The following is a 19,524-nucleotide window of genomic DNA, read 5'->3' on the forward strand; positions in this document are numbered from 1 at the left end:
TCTTTTATCTGGAAAAGTCATTATCTTTCCTTGTGTCTACAGCTTCAGAAAAGATGCACATGGCACAGTAGGGCTAAGGGGATACTAAGCCTGCCAGTGATCCAGCCAGCTGCCAATGGTCCCTAACAGCATGGTGACAGATGTCACCGCCGATCTGTTCTCACATCCATTTAATAGCTACACCTGCCAAGTTGTTTCTGGGTATACCACTTAAAAATTGACAAGCCTCGGACCATCTTCATGGAAGCAGCTTTCTGCCATTGGGATAAGAAGAGCACTGGGACAAGTTAAAGCATTTTGAAGAGATGGAAAAGAAGTAATTTCATTCTATTGCTTTTATACATACTATTTCATTCAAGTCCTCACAAAGGCTCTATAGGGGGGTATTTTATTACTATTTTTTTCAAATGAGCAAACAGGCTTATGGTGGTGCAACAATGTACTGAAGGTCACGCATCCAGTGTAGAGGAGAAAATGTCAAACTCTAGAGAACTTATCCTTTTTACCACTCTACACTAGCATTGCCAAAAATGTTTGTACAGCCAATATAGGAAGTTTACATTGGAAGACATGCTCCTCTAGGAAGCACGATAAAAATTTAGTCTGGTTTTAACCTTTACAGGAGATTCCAAAACATAATTTTGGAACCAATGGCAAAATATAACGATTCTCGCTGTGAAAAAATTTTCCTTTCATGCAAAAAAATGCCTTTTTCTTTTAAATAAACAAAAACTATATGTTGGCAATAAAATTCCATGAAGATGTTGACAAATAACCATTTCTATTTTAATCCTGTGTGTCTCATTCAAAAGGGAAGTCATTGCTTAAATTAATATAAGATGACAAAGAGACTGCACTTCGAATGATACTAAAAACTGAATTACAAACTATAGGTATAATTTCTAAGCACTTAAATCATGAAAGATGATAAAAAACATCAAATAGTAATCTTTCATTTCCAGCGATTTCCTGGGGAAAACAGGGAAGAAAACATTGCCTCATTATGAATCACTGGAAAAAGGTATAATTTTCTTGACTCATTTTCAAGTTTGAATAAACTGATATTTAAAATTCTATAATCTATTTTAGAAAAACTTCACATTTATTCAGTCCTGATATTTTTCTAATGAAATCTTAATTTCCTCTCATTTGCAATCTGAAACTAAATCACCAAATAGGATCTATGAGTATAATGTAAAAATCGCTAAATCGATAGCAGCTTAGTTTGTCTCGGAATGAAAATATTTACAGATGTTAGACACCTAGGAAAGTATAAAAAACTTCTTTAAAGTCCATTTTTTTTTCTTAAATATGTGTCTTTACATATAGAAGAAAAAAATACTCTTAGAAACAACACAGAATACTGAAAAGAGTTCTGGGCCAGAAGTAAAGAGATGTGACTTTTGGTCCTGGTTTGTCATCGGGGTGAAGTTGGGCACAATATTCAACTTCCCTAAGGTTTAGTCTCCTTGCAGGTAAAATGAAGATGTCAGCATCTGTCCCACTTCAGCAATTGCCACGTGGCTGAAGTCCTAATTCATCCCACTCTTGCTAGTGTTCATTGGGTTTTCATATGGAGACAGAAGACAAATAGGATTCTGTCCCTGCCCTCAAGGAACACACAGTAGGAAGATATAATGTAAACGGGAATTTTGGGTTGAGTCACAGAATGCTTCTGGGAAGAGAAAACCCTGAAGGACAATTATAAGTTAGTGAAGTGAATCGAAGAAGAAAAGATAAGAGCATTGCAGACAGAGGGTACAGCATTATGCAAAGGTAATCAGCTATAGAGTTCAAGATGGGGGATCTGTGAGCTATTCGACTGATTGAAACAGGAGGGGAAAAGTAAAAGGTGAGGTTGGAAGGGTAGACAGAATCCAGATTATTCAGAGTAATACATGCTCTGCTATGGATTTGCATTTTCACACCAAAGCAATGAATGGAGGTGAGGAACAATGCAGGATTATGAAGAGAGGAGTTAGGGTTTTAGAAAACTCACTCTGAAGGCAACATGGGCAATGGATCAGAGGCTGGGAAACTAGTTCAGAATCCATGATATTAGTTCAGGTGAGAAATACAAAGGTCTACAACTATGATAGTGGCAGAAAAGATGGAGAAGAAAGAATAGTCTTCAAAGATGATACAGAGGTAGAACTGATAAAGTTGAATGTCTAACTAGGGGAGTATAGCAGAAGAGGAAATTGGTGTGAATCAAAGTTTTCTGACTCGGCTGGGTAAACAGTGTATTATTCCACAAGGTAAGAAATAAAGAAGATAAAGTAGGTGTCTGGGGATAGACAAGTCCAGTTTTGGACACGTTGAGCTCATTGTGTCTGTGGGACATCCAAGTAGTGATGCGCAGAAGGCAGCTGGATATATGAAATGCAGTCAACAATGCTGTGAAGCATTTAAATGTGAATAATATTACTTGAATCCAATTCTATATTTTCGGTATGTGTATTAACACTTGCAAGGCCACTAGGGAAATGAGCATAAATGGTTTATTCAACAGTACAAAAAGGGATTCAAGATATGAAGACATCTCTCAATGTTTTGCTGTGCGGGCACACCTCACTTTATTGCGCTTTGCTTTATTATGCTTCGCTGATGCTGTGGTTTTTACAAACTGAAGGCAAGACCCTCCACCAGCAAAAGGATTATGGCTCGCTTTATTGTGACTCTCATTCTGTAGCGGTGGTCCGGAATTGACACTGCAATATCTCTGAGGTACGCCTGTATTCGATTGTTTGATTAAAATCACTTAACTACCTACAGCATCATTTCTATTGAGAGCTATCTCTGATGGTTTATGGCTTCTTGCTTTTGTTCATGTGGCTGGCAGGTGGACTGGATTAAAAAGAGCTACCATGCAGATGGAGACAAAGAACAGTACGCTGGAACCCTTCTTCCATCCAACCTCACTGCCTATCACATTTTCCTATATGCATTCTTACTTCCAGCTGCCATGGGGTCATCAAGCCTTAGCTTAAATCAAATGTCCTCTGGCTCCAGGTCCCATGATGAAAAATTTATGGAGTCCTGGACACATTACAAGTTTTACAGCTTTACAGCTGAAATCCTTCAGGTCCTTCTGACCTACTGAAGGAAAAAAATATGTTTTATTTTATTGTGATTCCCAAATGTTCTTCTAGTGTGTACATTTTTCCTACAGAATGTGCATGCTGCTTCCAGCAATGTGTTTTCTATTACCTTGAAGAGTAGGGAAGCTCTGATAGAAGGAAACAACTTAGTCTTGTTGCCAGTACAAGAGAAAACAGAACTTGCAATTGGAAGGAGGCATGACCACGTCTATGGATCATTAGTTTGTCTTTCTCTTTGACTGAGGACATCTTATACGAGTCAATGACTGGATCCTAACCTGTTTTAAAAACAGTTTATATCCCCACTGATGATATGTTGGCTTTGTGAATGGGATCTTTTTATTAAATTATACACACACACACACACACACACACACACACACACACACAGAGTTAGGATTTTCCTAGATCTTAAAAATATCATATTCTTGTAAAGTCCACGATGTAGCTCAACATCCTTGAATTAAACATCTCCTGGATCAAAGGCTTTCAAAATCTATGTTAAAACCTGAAGTCTCTCTCGCTTGCTCACGCATGCTCTCTCTCCCTCTCTCTCTCTCTCTTTTTAGGAGATTATTAAATACCATCAATTTGGAGGTGGCTTGAAAACAAGGTACCAAAATAGGCTTACCTTGACAATGAAATCTGCTGTTAGTGGTCCAGCCATTCTCAGTATCTCTTTGTCTGGAAATTTCTGGAAGTTCACACTAGAATTGTCCACAAGAAAGGTGCCCGTAGAGTTGAGACTGTTTTCACCTTTAGCGCCCTGGAGGGTTTTGCTTTCCAAATCTACATAATCAAACACATGAAGAGAAGAGAAAGGGGTTCCCAGGGTTACAGCAAACCACATGCAAGGACATTCCATGGAGCAGAGTCTAGAACTATGTAAGGGTGAAGTATCATGCTTTATATAGCTGACACAATTAAAATTATGATATAAACAAAATATACAGGGGCTTTGGATCACATAGGAGTTCATGCTGCAAATGAAATTATTTCAAAACCTATTATCCAAACATTCAAGACTTTCTGTCAAAAATCTTTGGCTTCCTGGGTGACCTCCTTTGGGCACTCCACTTTACCATAATCCTATTCCTTTGACTAAACCACCTCCCATACATATCTTATTGATTTCAGTCTTTATGACCCTCAGTCTCGAATACCCTATACTTTTCTGTTTGCTCTATGTGATACAGGGTGCATCTCTGAGTTCCCTCAGTACCTATGTAACTTTATATTCATGCTTTACCTTGTATTTATTTATACTTTCTGGTTACTTACTGTATGTGTGCTATTGCTCAAAATGAAGAAAATATAGTGACTTAAGGACAGGGAACTAACTAACTGTCCTTTTTAGTTTTCTTTCTTTTAAAAATTCTTTTTGGTACACCTTTCAGCATTGTGTACATATATGATGTTTCATAGGAGCTTAAGACAGAAAGAAGAACTTTTTGATTTCTGGAACATTCCATCCTGAATTTGGCCAATGACAAAGCCTACGAAGCATCTTTTGTTGTAGGAAATCAGAGCATGCAGGGGACAATGGTAATTATGATATGTATTTCAGAGCAGGTTAAATTCTCATGTGACTAAGAGGTGACTTAGAATGACTACCTGCTGCATGAAGGAAGTTAGACAGACTAAATCTAACAATGGTTTCCAAAACTTGCACAAAACCCTTGGTTTTGGCAGCAGTTCTTTATAAGAATGATGGGGTGCCTACGTGAAGCCTTGGGTCACCTACCCTACATTCAGTCAGAATGACTCCCCCCTTACATGTTTTACAGATTGAGGTTCTGGGGTTAAGGAAGATTTTAAGGTCCCTGGAGGTACTCAAGTGCCTAAAGTATTTGTACTAAATTATTCTACATGTTGTCTAACATGTTCTCTACTATAAGGAACACCAGCAGGTGGGAGAACGTTGGTGTCCAATTAAATGCCCATGACCCTCAGATACAGTATGTGTGCCCTTCTTTGGAAGTAGTTCAGGCTTCCTTCGCCTACCCTAGAGTAGAGAGGACCTCAGAAGAACAAGGAACACCAAGGAAATATTTGAGTGGGGAAACCACAGTTGTTGTCATCAGCCGAAAGCAACAGCATTGCCTTCCTCTCACCTTCATTCTTCCAGCTGCCTTACATGTATTCACACTAATTTATGGAAATATCTCCAGGATATAAGTTAACTTAATTTTGGAAAAAATCTTGGAAGTCTAAGCCTAGCCTGAGCATCTGATTTAATTTTATCACCAGGCCTCCCTTCTCAAGGTACTTCTGATTCAAGATGAGCTGGGGCTGGGCCAGACTGTTTAGTCTTGTTTGAATGTGGCCCTAAATATTTAAAGTTGGCTCCCTATTGGGCCACCGGCTGGGAATGAAGAGCAAAAGGGTTGCAAGAGAAGCAGGGCATCATTTATTCGCACATTCATTTTGAATTATATTCCAAATACAAAACAAAAACTTTCTTAGTTATACATAGTTATCAGCAGTATGTGTGTTGGGGATAAAACAGCAGATTCCATTTTGCTTTTCATCATCTATGAATATCACTTGGAGCTTTATCTATCAAATCTGGGAGGCTAATGCATTTATAAACATGAATTTTCCTCTTATAGATATTCTTTTATCTATATTCCTTTGGGTTTTTTCTTCTGCAATGAGAAGTCAATTCCCAAGTTGGTGATGGCCTTGGTCTGGATGTTTTATTTTAGGGTGTCACTGCTCGGAAAAATACCGTTTTTGAGTGGGGTTGTTACACCAGCAGTTATCTCTGTCCAGTTCTCAAGGGGAAAAGCAAATCATTTGAATGGTAATAGTGTGTGTATATATATATATATATATATATATATATATATATATATATATAATCTTTTGACATGTGAACACTATATTTTTTGAGGTGGTTTAGGGCTAGAAAAGAACTTGGATCCACATAAGGTGTCTTTGCCTGAACTGTACCTTATTTATTCTTTTAGTGAATGTATTTACTGAAGCATACTTATTTTTATTTTAAGAAAGATTACAGTAGGCTATCTGAACTTCCATAGGCTCCAATTTGTCTTCCTCTTGTTCATCCTTCTGGAATGATTTCAGTCATAATCAAATTGCCAAAAGATAGCACTTGCTACCTAAATTGGTTTCTTAGGCATGTGTGTGGGAGGGAAGAAAGAGAAGACGACAGATGGCTTTGCAGAAACCCAGGAACAACCACAGTGGAGAAGATCAGAAATGCTCAAGGAATCAACTGAAAGGAAATCTTTCAGGGAAACTGAATCTTGCAGAAAATACTAGCATATCCTCTCCTGCTCCCTCTCTGGCTCATATGCCATAATTTCCTGCTTGAATTTACAGGTCTACATATAAGCAGTACTAAATGGTATTTTTAAAAAAGATATGGCTGTGTGCTGCTGGCTTGGCATGACTGAAGATCATTCTTGTACAAACCCTGGTGGGGACTGCTCCCATTTGATCTTTGTGCTATGATCACCCCTTAGTAGCCCTGAATCCCAACAGCTATCTTAAAGATACTCAGACCTTATACTGTCTCTAATACATAAAATGCTTAATTATATCACAATGACTTTACCTAAATGCCACAGGGTTAAGGTTGTTTGGTGTTTCTATGTTCCTCTGAATTGAAAAAGTAATGAAACATGAAAGTAGGAAGAATAAAAGAAAGAAGAAAGAAGAGAGAGGGAGCGATGGAAGGAGAAAGAAAAAAAATGAGAGGTGAGGCAAGAAAAAGACTGAGATTGATTGGAAAGGAAGAAGAGAGAGAATGAGAAAATACATTCGCAAAAGCATAAACATGTGCTTAACTCATGACCAACCTATGGGGAGCATCTATTTTTTATTTTTCAAGATGACTGTGGTTAGGGATAATTACCACAGAGGTTTCTGCTATCTCATCAGGCAACCAAAAGATAAACAGAAGCACTCAAAATATCATATTATTATAGAGTGGAAAGATTTGTACTTCCGTATTTTAATCTCTTCTGGGAACAAAAAGTAAATAATAATGGCTAAAACTCCCAATACCCAAAGGAAAACAACTAAGTTTACTTACACAAATGGTCAGGTCCTTTTAAGACAAGGCGGACATGTCTACTTCCATAGGGAATAGCAACCACAGTGTCATCCACTAGAGAGAAACAAAGGAAAGTCTTAAAAAGCACATCATTTGATACAAATTATTGATTGGCTTCAATAAAGGCACTGACTTGCATACCCCCCTCCCCCCAAATGATAACCTTTTTTTAAGTTTTTGAAATGTGGACACCAATATTTGGGAATCAAAATTTCTACTTTCCTCAAAATAAAATATACCAAAAAAGCTGATCACTAGCTAACTCCTGGGGGGATCTGGCCTTTTAAAAAATATATGAATTTTGATATATGGAAAAATGGATTTGCAAGTTCTCATTTCTGACTATAAATTATGGTCTTATATTGCCAAATTTCTCTAGATTAGAGCAATTGTAAATTACAAAAGGAAAATAAATTCTAATGTTTAAAGGATGACTTTATTATATCAAAATTTGGATTTCTCTCGAGCAAAGTAACTAACTACCTTGGATAAGTAGGACATATAAGAATAAGGGAAATGTATATTTGTTTATGTTGTTTAAGCCCCTCTAGGGCAGAAATCATGCCTTCCAGTTCTTCACAATCCTTTACACTATCTGCATCTACTACTATATGTAGTTAATGTCTCATAAATGGTTATTCACATTTCCCCCACACATCCTGTTTTGAAATAAAAAATTGGCTGACGCACAGATCATTAAAAAATGGATTACTTTTTACTATACTTGAAAATTGAGCCTAAACTCATTGGAAGCAGTCCCAAAATCTACATTAAAAAAAAAAATGAAGGTGTATTACATGTACCCCAAAGACATCATAGGCATTCTTACTTAGAACTCCATTTGTGACAACACCTTGTATTTATATAGCATTGAAGAGTTTCACATTCATCTAAATTATACTGTTTATTCCTTCATCCCAAACTTGTAATATAGGCAAGGTGGATGCCACCACCCCCATTTTATGAAAATAAATGAAGCCTCTAAAAATTGTAATGAGTAGCCCAAGGTCAAAGAACAGGAGAGCCTTCCAGACGACAAGGGAAAGCAGGTATTTTAAGCTCATTAGCATATTCAGAAGCTCTGTGGGGTTCTCTGTCTCACATATATCTTTCCAATATTATACATTATCATCCTATCACGGGGAGAATTTAGTTTAAATGAAAGAATCTCAAGAGGTAGCCAATTTCTCTGGACTTCAACATTATATCATCTTGCCTTAGGGAGAATTTAATTTCAATAAACGAATCTCAGAAGTTTCTTAACTTCTCTGATCCTTAGTGTCTCTGTAAAACAGAGAAAACAACACTTACCTCATAACATGGTTGTGAAGAGATATAGGTATGGATATAGATATATAGATGGATAGCCTGGAACACAGTATTGTGTAATATTATTTTCCCCCCTCTATTCCAAATTTCCCTAAAAACGGGAACTGAAAGACTTTACTTTTATGATGTTTTTTTAATGCCTCAGGGCCCCTAGCACGTAGCCAGCTGAAGGAGAAAGAAGAATCATATGCTCTCAATTTCTTCCCTAAAAAGGTTACATTTATTAAGTTCTCTGAAATACTGAATCTGCTACTCACACTACCACCTTCTAGTTGTTTTCAACGTCCTATAATACATTGTTAAAGAAAGGCTGCATTTCAGATAGCTAAGAGTTCGTGGCATATAAGAACAACACGTGCAAGAGGAATACAGAAAAGGAACAAAGGCTGCTCAGATGGGGCCCACAGAGCTTTAAACGCCTTGCATAAAGACATGGATGTTTAAGTTTACAAAAGAAACTCAAAGCAGTTAAAACAATGGGATTTCTAGAAATAGAAAGTCTTTGTTTATCCACAGGTCAAGTAAAGTGCAAGTAAAAGGGAAGCTTTCTGTTTGGCCATCCAATGCTCAGCGGCGGTCTCCTGACCCACACACTGCTCAGGCGGACTCCCTCTTGTTCTGCTGAGAAGCGACTCACATTCCACATGCTGGGACATCGACTGAGCTTTTGGCTGACGCAGTAACCTTTGTGTGCTCCCTGAGGAAGAATGGGAAGGAACCTCCAAGTTGTTGGGGGAAGAGCAAAGGATGGAGAGAGTAGGCCAGGCAAGAAAGGAATTTGTCCCGATGCCCCTGTGCACTTGCCTAAAGTGCAATATGGCACCCCTCGGGCTGGTGCAAACTTGAACCATCAGCAGCACACAGCACCCGAGGTAGGAGAGTCATGGCCAATTCTTCTCTGGTTCAGTAAAGGGCTAACAGACAACTGGCAGGTCATCAGGCAACCAGCACATTCATTACTTTATTCCACAAATAGTTTTGAGTGTCTCCTACCATCAGGTTCCATACTAGGTACCAGAGATTCATTGACAAACAAGACAAACAAAGCATGAGCCCCTTTTAGTCCCTGAAAAGGAGACCGAAGATAAAACGTGTGTGAAATACCACATATTATACCTTGTTCATGGAAATTACAGAAGCACATTAATTAGTTTCTTAAGAAAATCAGAACCAAAGAAACCCGTTTCACTCTATTTACCCCAGTGTGTCCCCAATGTGTTTACTTAAGGAAACTTTTTCTTAAATATCATCTATTAATACCCTATGATAAATCTCAGAATATACTTTAATATATGGTGCTTTTAATTCAACAAAAAGAAAGACAAGAAAAATATTAATTTCATTTTCTGCATGTTGATAAAAAGCCAGTTCTTTGAGTTCTGCATGTATTAATAATTGTTTCATTTGATGATAAATTCTTAATGATTAGGAATGGGTGGGGGACTGTTCTATTTGGCATCTACTATAGTATTATACACAGAGAGATATTTAAGATATCCGAGAATGTGTGAGCAGTCTGGTTTCATCACCTTCCCTTCAGTGATGAATTCCACTGGCATGGCTGGAGAGGTAGGTGGCTAGATCGTCTTTCACAGTGTTGAACTTCCTCGGGTGCCTTTTCCCATGAAGCCATATTACTGTATGATCCAGTGCATCAGACCTGATCTAGTCTGGCTTTGTTGACAGAACTGTGATGCCATATTTGGTCAAGACACATTTCCAGGTTATTAGTCAACAATTCTGAAAGTCCTGCTTTAGAAATCAGGTAACCTCTTTCTCTGATAAATGGACAGTTTCCATGGGAATCATAAATTCTGTCATTTCACATAGATGGGTTGTAAATCCCTCTTCAAAAAAATTGTTCTCAAGGATTATACCTAAAAGATTTCCTCCCCCCAAAAATCTACACACACACACACACACACACACACACACACACACACACACACACCAGGGTGCCAAAAAAAAGTATACAAGTGGACACTTTGGTCAACTTTGCTCAAGCAGTAGTTCGCCATAATCAGAAGTGTGTGGACACTGATGATAACCACTTTGAGAACCTCTTGTAATTGCAGAAGTCAAATGTGACTTGTATTCATCTTTTGTTACCAGTATATATTGAGTATTACAATTTTAATACAGTTTTTTCCTTCCTTAAAATGTATACTTTTTTTTGGCACCGTGTGTGTGTGTGTGTGTGTGTGTGTGTCTGTGTGTGTGTGTATGTGTGTGTGTATCTTCCACATCTTCCTGTAGAACATTTTAGATTCATTTTTTAATCTTGTTATATGTGGATTTTTCTGTGTGATTCATTGTTGTGTCAAAGAAAGGTGATAATAATAATAATGTTTTTAAAAGACAGGATTTCCTATTCTGATATCTGAGTTTATCTTATTTTTAGACCTGTTAATAAGTTCATGTTTTTAAAGACTCTTTCCTTTAAGCCTTTGGGGCTGATACTTAATCTTATCATTATTATTTTTTTAATGAAAGAGCTATTGTTAACACACATGTCTACATATAAAAATAGTCTGCCAATCTTGAGGAGGTTTTAATGATATATTTTTACTCCTCATGACAACTTTATTACTCTTAAAATATATCCAATAAAATAAGGTGAAACTCAGTATTTGAGGCCTTCGACAACACCCCCCCACACATGTACATACCAGTTTATCAGTAATTGCACCGTGGAGGATGTATACTGGATAGGCCAAACAAGATGCTTCCCACCTCACCCCAGTTAGGGAATTTCATGTATATAGTTGTTTAGACCAAAAATTTTGGAGCCATCCTTGACCTTATCCTTAAATCTAACCAGTTAGAAAGTTCTATTATTATGAGTCAAAAAGCCATATTTACTGATTCTACCAGATTTCACATTTTAACATATATGAAACCAGAATGCATCTCACAATCACTGTGCCTTATGTTCTCTCTCACCGAGGCAGTAATCTTGCCATAGTTATCTTTGCCTGCACAGGTGCTAACATCAAAACAGCTAGTATAAAACTTACAAAATGGGTGTCAGCAACTTGGAAGAAAATTCCAAAATTATAGTGGAGTACACTCATTTAACCTCTGGGAATCAAATGGTTATGAGGGCTGTAGGGAGATGAGGAATCAGGAGTGCCGAAGAACATCCTCAAAGTAGGAGTCAAAAGCTGACCAGTACTACATAATTGCAAACCTGCATTAAGAGCCCAACACCAAGACTTCTCCTTTCTGCCACAATGGAGTAATAGGGTCCAGGCTTAATCTCCTGCTTGAAACAACCAAAGAGTCAGAAAAAAAAATGTGAAACCATGGCTTCGAAACACAGGATACCAGGCAAAGAAGGGCAGCGATCCTTGAGTGTCAGGAAACAAAGTAGGTAAACCTTAACATTGCCTCAGCTTATTGCCTGAAAAGGCTTTCTAGGCCGAGGCTCAGGAAGTGGGAGCTCAGAGCCCACTGGAGTCCCTGAGTTGAGGAGACAGAGCTAAGAGTCCAAGGATCCAAGGAGATCAAGGTGGCTAGTGTTTGAAGGACAGATGACCAGAGAGAGAAAGCTACACACAGAGACAACTCTGGAGATTTCAGCGTGTTCCCTTTAGGTATCCATAGCATCCTCATGCTAATCAATCAGTACATGTATGTGAAGCAACTACTGGATACAAACAGGTATCTGACACACATAGAGGGCTCGAATCCTATCAGCCAGGCTGGAAAACTTCATGTCATGGGACACTGGGCTCTCAGAAGGTTTTTTCCTTAGTAGTAGGGCACAGTTAGCACTAGCTCAAACATGGCTTTGGTCCCGCCACCAAATTTTAAGACCCAAAAAGATCAAACTGATTTTAAGTAACTTAACTGCTTCCAGAACAAAACTCAAGAACATTTATAGGAATACAAAAATATCTAGTATCCAGCCAGATAAAATTTTCAATGTCTGGAATCAGGTAAAAAATTACCAGACATGCAAATAAACAAAAAAACAAAATACAACCCATATTAAAGAGAACAATAAAAACACAGAAGAGACATTAAAATAGTTACTACAACTGTATTCCACATGTTAAAAAAATTAAGTACAAAATAAAAAATCTCCAGGCCCAAAGAATTTCACTGGTGAGTGCTAACAAGAATTTAAAGAAGAAATAACATTAATTCCAGACAATCTCTTCCAATAAGTAGAAGAGGAGGAATCACTTCCCAACTCGTTATATGAGGCCGACATTATACTGATTTCAAAAACAAAAACAGTATAAAAACAGGACCCTACAGACAACTGTCTCTCATGAACACAGATGTAAAAAAACCTCAAACAAAAGAATCATATGCCACAACCAAGTAGAGTTTACTCCAGGAATGCAAGGCTGGTTCTTTATTTGAAAATCAATTAATGTTATCCATCACAAAAGTCTAAGAAAGACCACAAGCTTCTATCAATCGAAGCAGGAAAAGCATTTGAAAAAATTCACATCCATTTATGACAATAACTCTCAGCAAATTAAGAACAGATGAGAACTTCTTCAAGGTAATGAAGAGCATCTACAGAAACCCTACAGCTAGCATCATACTCTATAGTGAGAAATTGAAGGCTTTATCCCTTAAGAATGGGAATAAGGTAAGGGTATCCATTCTTACCACTTCTGTTCAACATCATATCGACATGCTGGCCAGTGTAGTAATGTCATAAAAATAACGAGTGGTTTATAAATTGAAAAGGAAGAAATAAAACCATCCTGATTTGTAAATAGCATGATCGTTTATGTAGAAAATTTAAAAACTCACAGAACTAATAAGTGAGTTTGGCAAGTTTGCAAACTATGTGGCCAAGAATAAGCTAGGAATACACAAAAACTGAAATTAAAAATACGATGCCATTTGAAAGCGGTATAAATCTAACTAAATCATACAAGGCATGTGGGCTTAAAACTAAGAAAGGCTAATGAAAGAAATCAAAGAAGACCTAAATAACCTGAGAGACATGACGTATTCATAGGTTGAACAATATATGAAAGATGTCAATTCTCTCCAAATCATCTGTAGAATTAACATAATTTTAATACAAACCCCAGCAAGCTTTTTTGTATATATGGAAAAGCAGACAGCAAAATTTATGTGGAAAGGCAAAGTAATTTGAATAGAATTTCCAAAATACATTAGAAAATAAAGTTCAAGGGATCAAACTACCTGATTTTAAGACTTACTTTCATGCTATAACAACCAAGACAACATGGTCTGGTGAAGGAATCAGAATAGAGTCCAGAAATGGATCCACACAGAACTAGCCAATGAATTTTTGACATTTTTAAAGCTAATTCAAGGGAGGAAAGGTTATCTTTTCAAGAAATGGGGCTGGAAAAATTGATCATCCTTATAAAAATTCAACCCAGATATAAACCTTATATCTTATACAAAAATTAACCAAAAATAGGTCGTAGATGTAAAGATAAAATGTAAAACTATAACAGTTATAGAAGATAACATAGAAGAAAACTTTGTGACCTGAGTTCTTAGATATGACATTAAATGCATAATCCATGAAAGCTAAAAAAAGGTAAAATGTTCTTCATCAAAATTAAAAGCTTTTGCTCTGAGAAAGATAACATTAAGCAATTTTGAAACAAATTTTTAAAAAACTGCCTACTGAGAGAAAATATTCTCAAATCACGTATCTGACAAAGGACTTATACCCAGAATATATAAAGAACTCTCAAAACTCAACAGTAGGAAACCAAACAATCTATTCTAAAAATGGGCAAAAGACTTGAACTAATGCTACAGCGAAGAGGAAATAAGCACGTGTGATGGGCAGAATAATTCCCGCCCCTTCCTCTTGCCAAAGATGTCCCCCAAACCTATGAATATGTTACATATTATCTGGGCAGAGCCAATGTAATCACAAGCATTCTTTAAATTGGAAGAGGGAGACAGAAGAAGAGGTTAGAGTCATAGAGAGATCTGAAAATGCTATGCTGCTTGGCTTTGAAGATGCCAAAGAAAGAAGATAGCCTCCAGAAGCTGGGAAATCAAAGTAAAAGAAAACGGATTTTCCCTTAGAGATTCCAGAAGGAACACAGCCCTGCTAACACTTTGATTTTAGCCCAGCAAGACCCATGTTAGATGTCTGACCCTCCAGAACTATAAGCGTGTTGCTTTAAGCCACTAAGTTTGTGGTAATTTGTTACAGCAGCAACTGGAAACGAATACAACATGAAAAGATATTCAACATCATTAGTCATTAGAAAAACGCAAATTAAAGCATGATGAGGTACCACTACACACCAATTAGAATGGCTAAAATAAAAAATACTGACAATACCAGGTGGAACAGGGCCGAGCAAGCGAAACTCTCATACATTGCTGGTGGAAATGCGAAATAGTAAGACACTCAGAAAAATAGTCTGGCAGTTTCCTAAATGTTAAACATACACTGACCCTATGATGCAGCCCTTCTAATCCCAGGAATGTACTCAAGACAAATGAAAGCATTTGTTCATCTAAAGCCACGTACATGAATGTTCATAACACCTTTATTTGTAAGAGCCCCAAAGTGGAAACAACCCAAATATTCATCAACAGGTGTATGGATAAACAAACTGTGGTATGTTCATACCATGGAATTATTACACAGTAATAAAATAAAATGAACCACTGATACATGCTATAACATTAATAAGTTTCAAAATAATTATGCTGAGTGAAAAAAGACAGACAGAAAAGAGTATATATTATATACTTCTATTTACATAAAATTCTAGAAAATGCAATCTACCGTATTTGCCGGCTTATAAGACGACTGGGCGTATAAGACGACCCCCTAACATTTCCACTCAAAATACAGAGTTTGTTATATGGTCGGCTGTGTGCGATTTTGCGAGTGTGGTAAAATCGCATAACAGCAAAATCGCATAACAGCCGAGCATACACCCAGCAGCGCTGCTGATGCCTGAACGGTATGTGGAATGAAGTGGGCGGGCATCGGGAGGCCACTATGGCACGGGGCAAGCACTATGGGCAGTCTATCTGAAGTGTACCTGGCGTATAAGACGACCCCCCACTTGGAGGCATATTTTTCAGGGCCAAAAAATCGTCTTATACGCCGGCAAATACGGTAATCTATAGTGACAGAAAGAAGATCATTGGTTGCCAGGAGACAAGTGGCATCAGGGAGCAGAAGGAAAGGATTACAAGGGGCACAAGAAAACTTTTGAGATGATGGATATGTTCATGACCTTGATCACGGTGATGGTTTCACACATGTACGTATATGAAAACTCATTAAACTGTACACTTTAAATATCCAGCTTACTGTATATCGTTTATATCTCAATAACACTATAGAGCCCAATACCAGTGGATTTTATTTCTTTTGTGGATTCTTTTAAAAGTGCTGTAACACAAGTACCCTGATGACATGTGGAAATTGAGTCCAAAATGATGAAAAAGAATTGAAGCTTGAGAAAAAGGCTAATTTTATTTATCAATGTATTAATTTATTTCAGTTTTATTTTCCTTTTCTGGATGCATAAGAGTAATACAATATAAAAATATATCTAAATCTAACATAGACCTTTTAATAACAATCAAGTAAAAAGCCCTAAGTGGCCAGAAGGCATTGTGCTACTGTTAGTTTCAATGGCATCTTTTTTTCTCTCTCTTAGTGGTACATAAAATAATGGTACCTCTTTCAAGCAATGATGTCTTAGATTCAAATAAATGCAGTATATCCAGAATTGGATCACTTCTCATCACCTTACACTGCTACTACCATGGTCAAAGCCATGATCACCCCTGGCCTGGCTTACTGTAATAGCCTCCTGACTGCTTTTCTTACTCTCACAGTTGGACCCCCATATAATCTATTCTCAGCATAGTAGGTAGAGTGAAGCTTTAAAAAAGTAAATCCCATCAAGTCATTCCCCTGCTCAAAATCCTCCTGTGATTTCTCATCTCACTGAGACTAAAGGCCAAGCCCTTGTGCAATCCTGTGATATCTGTGCTATTCTTCACCTCACACCAGCTTCTTTGCTCTTCAAGAAATATGTTAGAATGCACCTCAGGGCCTTTGCACTGCTCTTCTCTATGTCTGGAATTCTCTTCCCCCTGACTTTTTCATGGTGCTCCACCTGCCCCTCCCTCAGATCTTTGCTCAAATGCCATTATCAGTGAATCCTTCCTCAGTAACCTATTTAACACTGCAACTCCCCTCCAGCACCCTTGGCTAGCAGCCCATCTCTATCCCCAGTTCTCCTTATCTGTCTTACTATCCCATGACTCCTATCACCATAGGACATATGCACATTTTATTTAGTTCCTTGTTTTGTCCCTTTATCATTCTACCTCTCACATTAGTAAGCCCCATGAGAAAAATGGGTTTTTGTCTGTTTTGCTCTTTCCTGTGTTGCTAGCACCTAAAGCAGTTGCTCAGCACATAAGTACCCAAGAAATATTTGCTGTTGAATGAATGAGTGAATTGATGCTGAATGAATGAATGAAGGAGTAGCTTGTGAATATAACCTGAATTCAGGGGCAAGGTAGAAATTTCTTTAAAGTTTTGTGTTTTCTTTAAATCCTTCATATATGTTACTCGCTTTATAATACATAGACATGTGTTTTATTATAAACATCTTTACCTCAAAATCTTTGAGCCAGAATGATAGTCCAGGGATATGTTTACCCATAGTTATTATAAATCAGCATAAGCTGTAGTCTAAGAAGCAAAGCCAGGCATTAGGAGCTTCATTTTATCTTGATATAAATTTGTTTTTCTAGCTCTTGCCACTCAAGAGAGGTGGAGAGAGATCTTTAGGATACCCAGGTGATTTCAAAACATGCAGATACATATAAGAGGTCAGCAAAACTGGAAACATCAAACTGATAGCAAATAAGCTGTCTCTAGGTTTAAGTATATTCTGAGTTAATTGGAAAATACCTAATGTGGTACAAACCAATAAAATTGGGGGAACATGAGTCTGTCATTCCAAGAATCAAAAGTAAGTTTAACTACATTTGATTCTTTTTTTGTTGGTCTGAGAAAGTAGAAACAAAACGACCAGGATAAAAATGGAAACACGGAATGCCATCAGTGGACAGCGTTTTTTTTTAGAAAGGGGAAAGAGTGCCTGGGTCTAGCTCTTTTTCTGTCATCTGTATTTGTACTAGGCAAAAACAATGCCTTTTAATACAAAGACGGTTTCTTTTTTATTTGCCAGCAAATGGTCGCCATTTGATCAGTTCCTCCTACTTCTCCTTTTCCTTCTGGCACGTTCCACCATGGTCTTTCTCCACTCTCCTGTTTTTCCCTTTGTTCCCCCAAGGCTTGATAACATAAGGAAAAAAAAAAAACAACCAAAAAAATAAAACAAAACAAAACAAAAAAAAAACAACTTGGATATAAGTTCAGAAGAAAATGAGTTCAATGTGGGGAAGCCGAGTGCTAGGAGTTCAAAAGAGCATGTGGCTGGTTTACAGTCCTTTCAGCAGAGCGGCTCCAGGCCTTCACGGGTGGAGAGCGGCTCACCTGGCTAGTCCACTGGGCCCCACGGAGCAGCCTAATCTTCCCTGCCTGTGGGTCACCCCACAGCCTGTAAATTTGGGTGGAAGGTTTTCCTGGGGTGGAGAAAACATAAACGGGGCAGTTTGCTCAGCATCTGCTATAGATTGTGGTGAGGTGCCTGCATATGCGGGGCTTTATTGATATAAATCATTTTGTCATGAGGCATCATCAGCACTAGGGTAAACGAATCAATTGCATTTTGTCATTATGGAAAATCATCAGGTTGTGTATTATATAATTTACCCACTGTCGGCCTGGAAGAGAGCGCTTTCACTGAGCTATCTATTTGCAGACCTGGAGATGACTTACGGCTCGCAATTTGCTTCAGTTTGTTCCTTCAGCACTTTCCACCTTTGCTCCAATGATTCAGGCCCCAAAGGTCTCTGATCACCCTCTCACAGGGGGGTAAGAGGAATATCTATCAGAGCAGTATGTTCAGGCTCCTCTGTGAGGAGGGGAAGGTGGGAGACATAAGCAGGAATAAGGGAAGGATTCCCACCATGAAAAGTATGCCCTCAGCAGGTACAGCACACATGCCTGCCACCTCTTTATCTGTGCCTAACAGAAATTTCTAGATTCTTAAATGAGCAGTGATTCAGCTTTGTGACACCAATAAGTAAAAAGATCTTAACTCTCCTAGTATTCTGTAAAGAGTTCTATAAAAGCAACTTCTAAAAAGTAACTTTTTTCCAAATATCCCACCATGATTTCAAAAATTTACAAAAGAATTACCATATTTTGCTGTGTATAATAGGCATTTTCTGGCCCAAATTTGTGAGGGAAAAATAAGGATGCGCATTATACATGGGTAATATTAATTCTGTATCTATATAAGTGTTTTTAATTCTTTTAATTCTTTTATTTATGCTTATGAGTTAAAAGTGTAACTCTAGAAATCCATAATGATATATGTATGCAAAATAATACCCTAGAATATGATAATGGGTTTTGTTGAATTTAACAACAAACTTGGAATGACAAGAGTTCTTAGCCTTCTATAATGCATAAATATCATACATTTATTACTAGTACATAAAATTTCTTGTACCTTGTATCTGTTCTTGTGTTTTGCAATTACTTGCTTCATAAAATTTCTTGTACCATGTGTTAAAAATAAATGTTAAAATTCCTTTATAATATAAAAACAACTATCTAAAGGCAAATAAATAAAAATTTGAATTAAAAAATTAAAAGGAAAGATTTTTTTCTGTGAAAGTTTGGGCCAAAAATGAGGGTGCACATTATACACGGAAGCACATTGTACATGGCATAATATGGTATGCCTCTATCCTTCTATCCTTCTCTGTTTTCCATGTCCAAATTCTTTAATTTTCATCTTTTAGAAAATGCTACCAACACATGACCAAAGAAAAAAATTCTTCCCTGTATGTGCTGTATCAATGTCTAACTTACTTCATCGTTCATTCTCTCTGCTGGAGGTTTTGTTTTTGTTTTCGTTTTTG

General features: G+C 37.5%; 1 protein-coding gene across 3 annotated transcripts in view; it reads right to left on the reverse strand.

Annotated features, from left to right (window-relative positions):
• The window catches only part of ADAMTSL1 (ADAMTS like 1), a 909,537-nt gene that overhangs the window by 241,146 nt on the left and 648,867 nt on the right, over window positions 1-19,524 (reverse strand). For all 3 annotated transcript variants that reach the window (XM_019659072.1, XM_019659074.1, XM_019659073.1), the window contains 2 exons: window positions 7,165-7,239; window positions 3,733-3,890 (listed from right to left, as the gene is read on the reverse strand). In XM_019659072.1, the coding sequence (XP_019514617.1) occupies window positions 3,733-3,890; window positions 7,165-7,239 (233 nt within the window). The remainder of the gene's footprint in view (window positions 1-3,732; window positions 3,891-7,164; window positions 7,240-19,524) is intronic.

This window comes from Hipposideros armiger, unplaced genomic scaffold, assembly GCF_001890085.2.
Source record: "Hipposideros armiger isolate ML-2016 unplaced genomic scaffold, ASM189008v1 scaffold_294, whole genome shotgun sequence".
Taxonomy (NCBI): domain Eukaryota; kingdom Metazoa; phylum Chordata; class Mammalia; order Chiroptera; family Hipposideridae; genus Hipposideros; species Hipposideros armiger.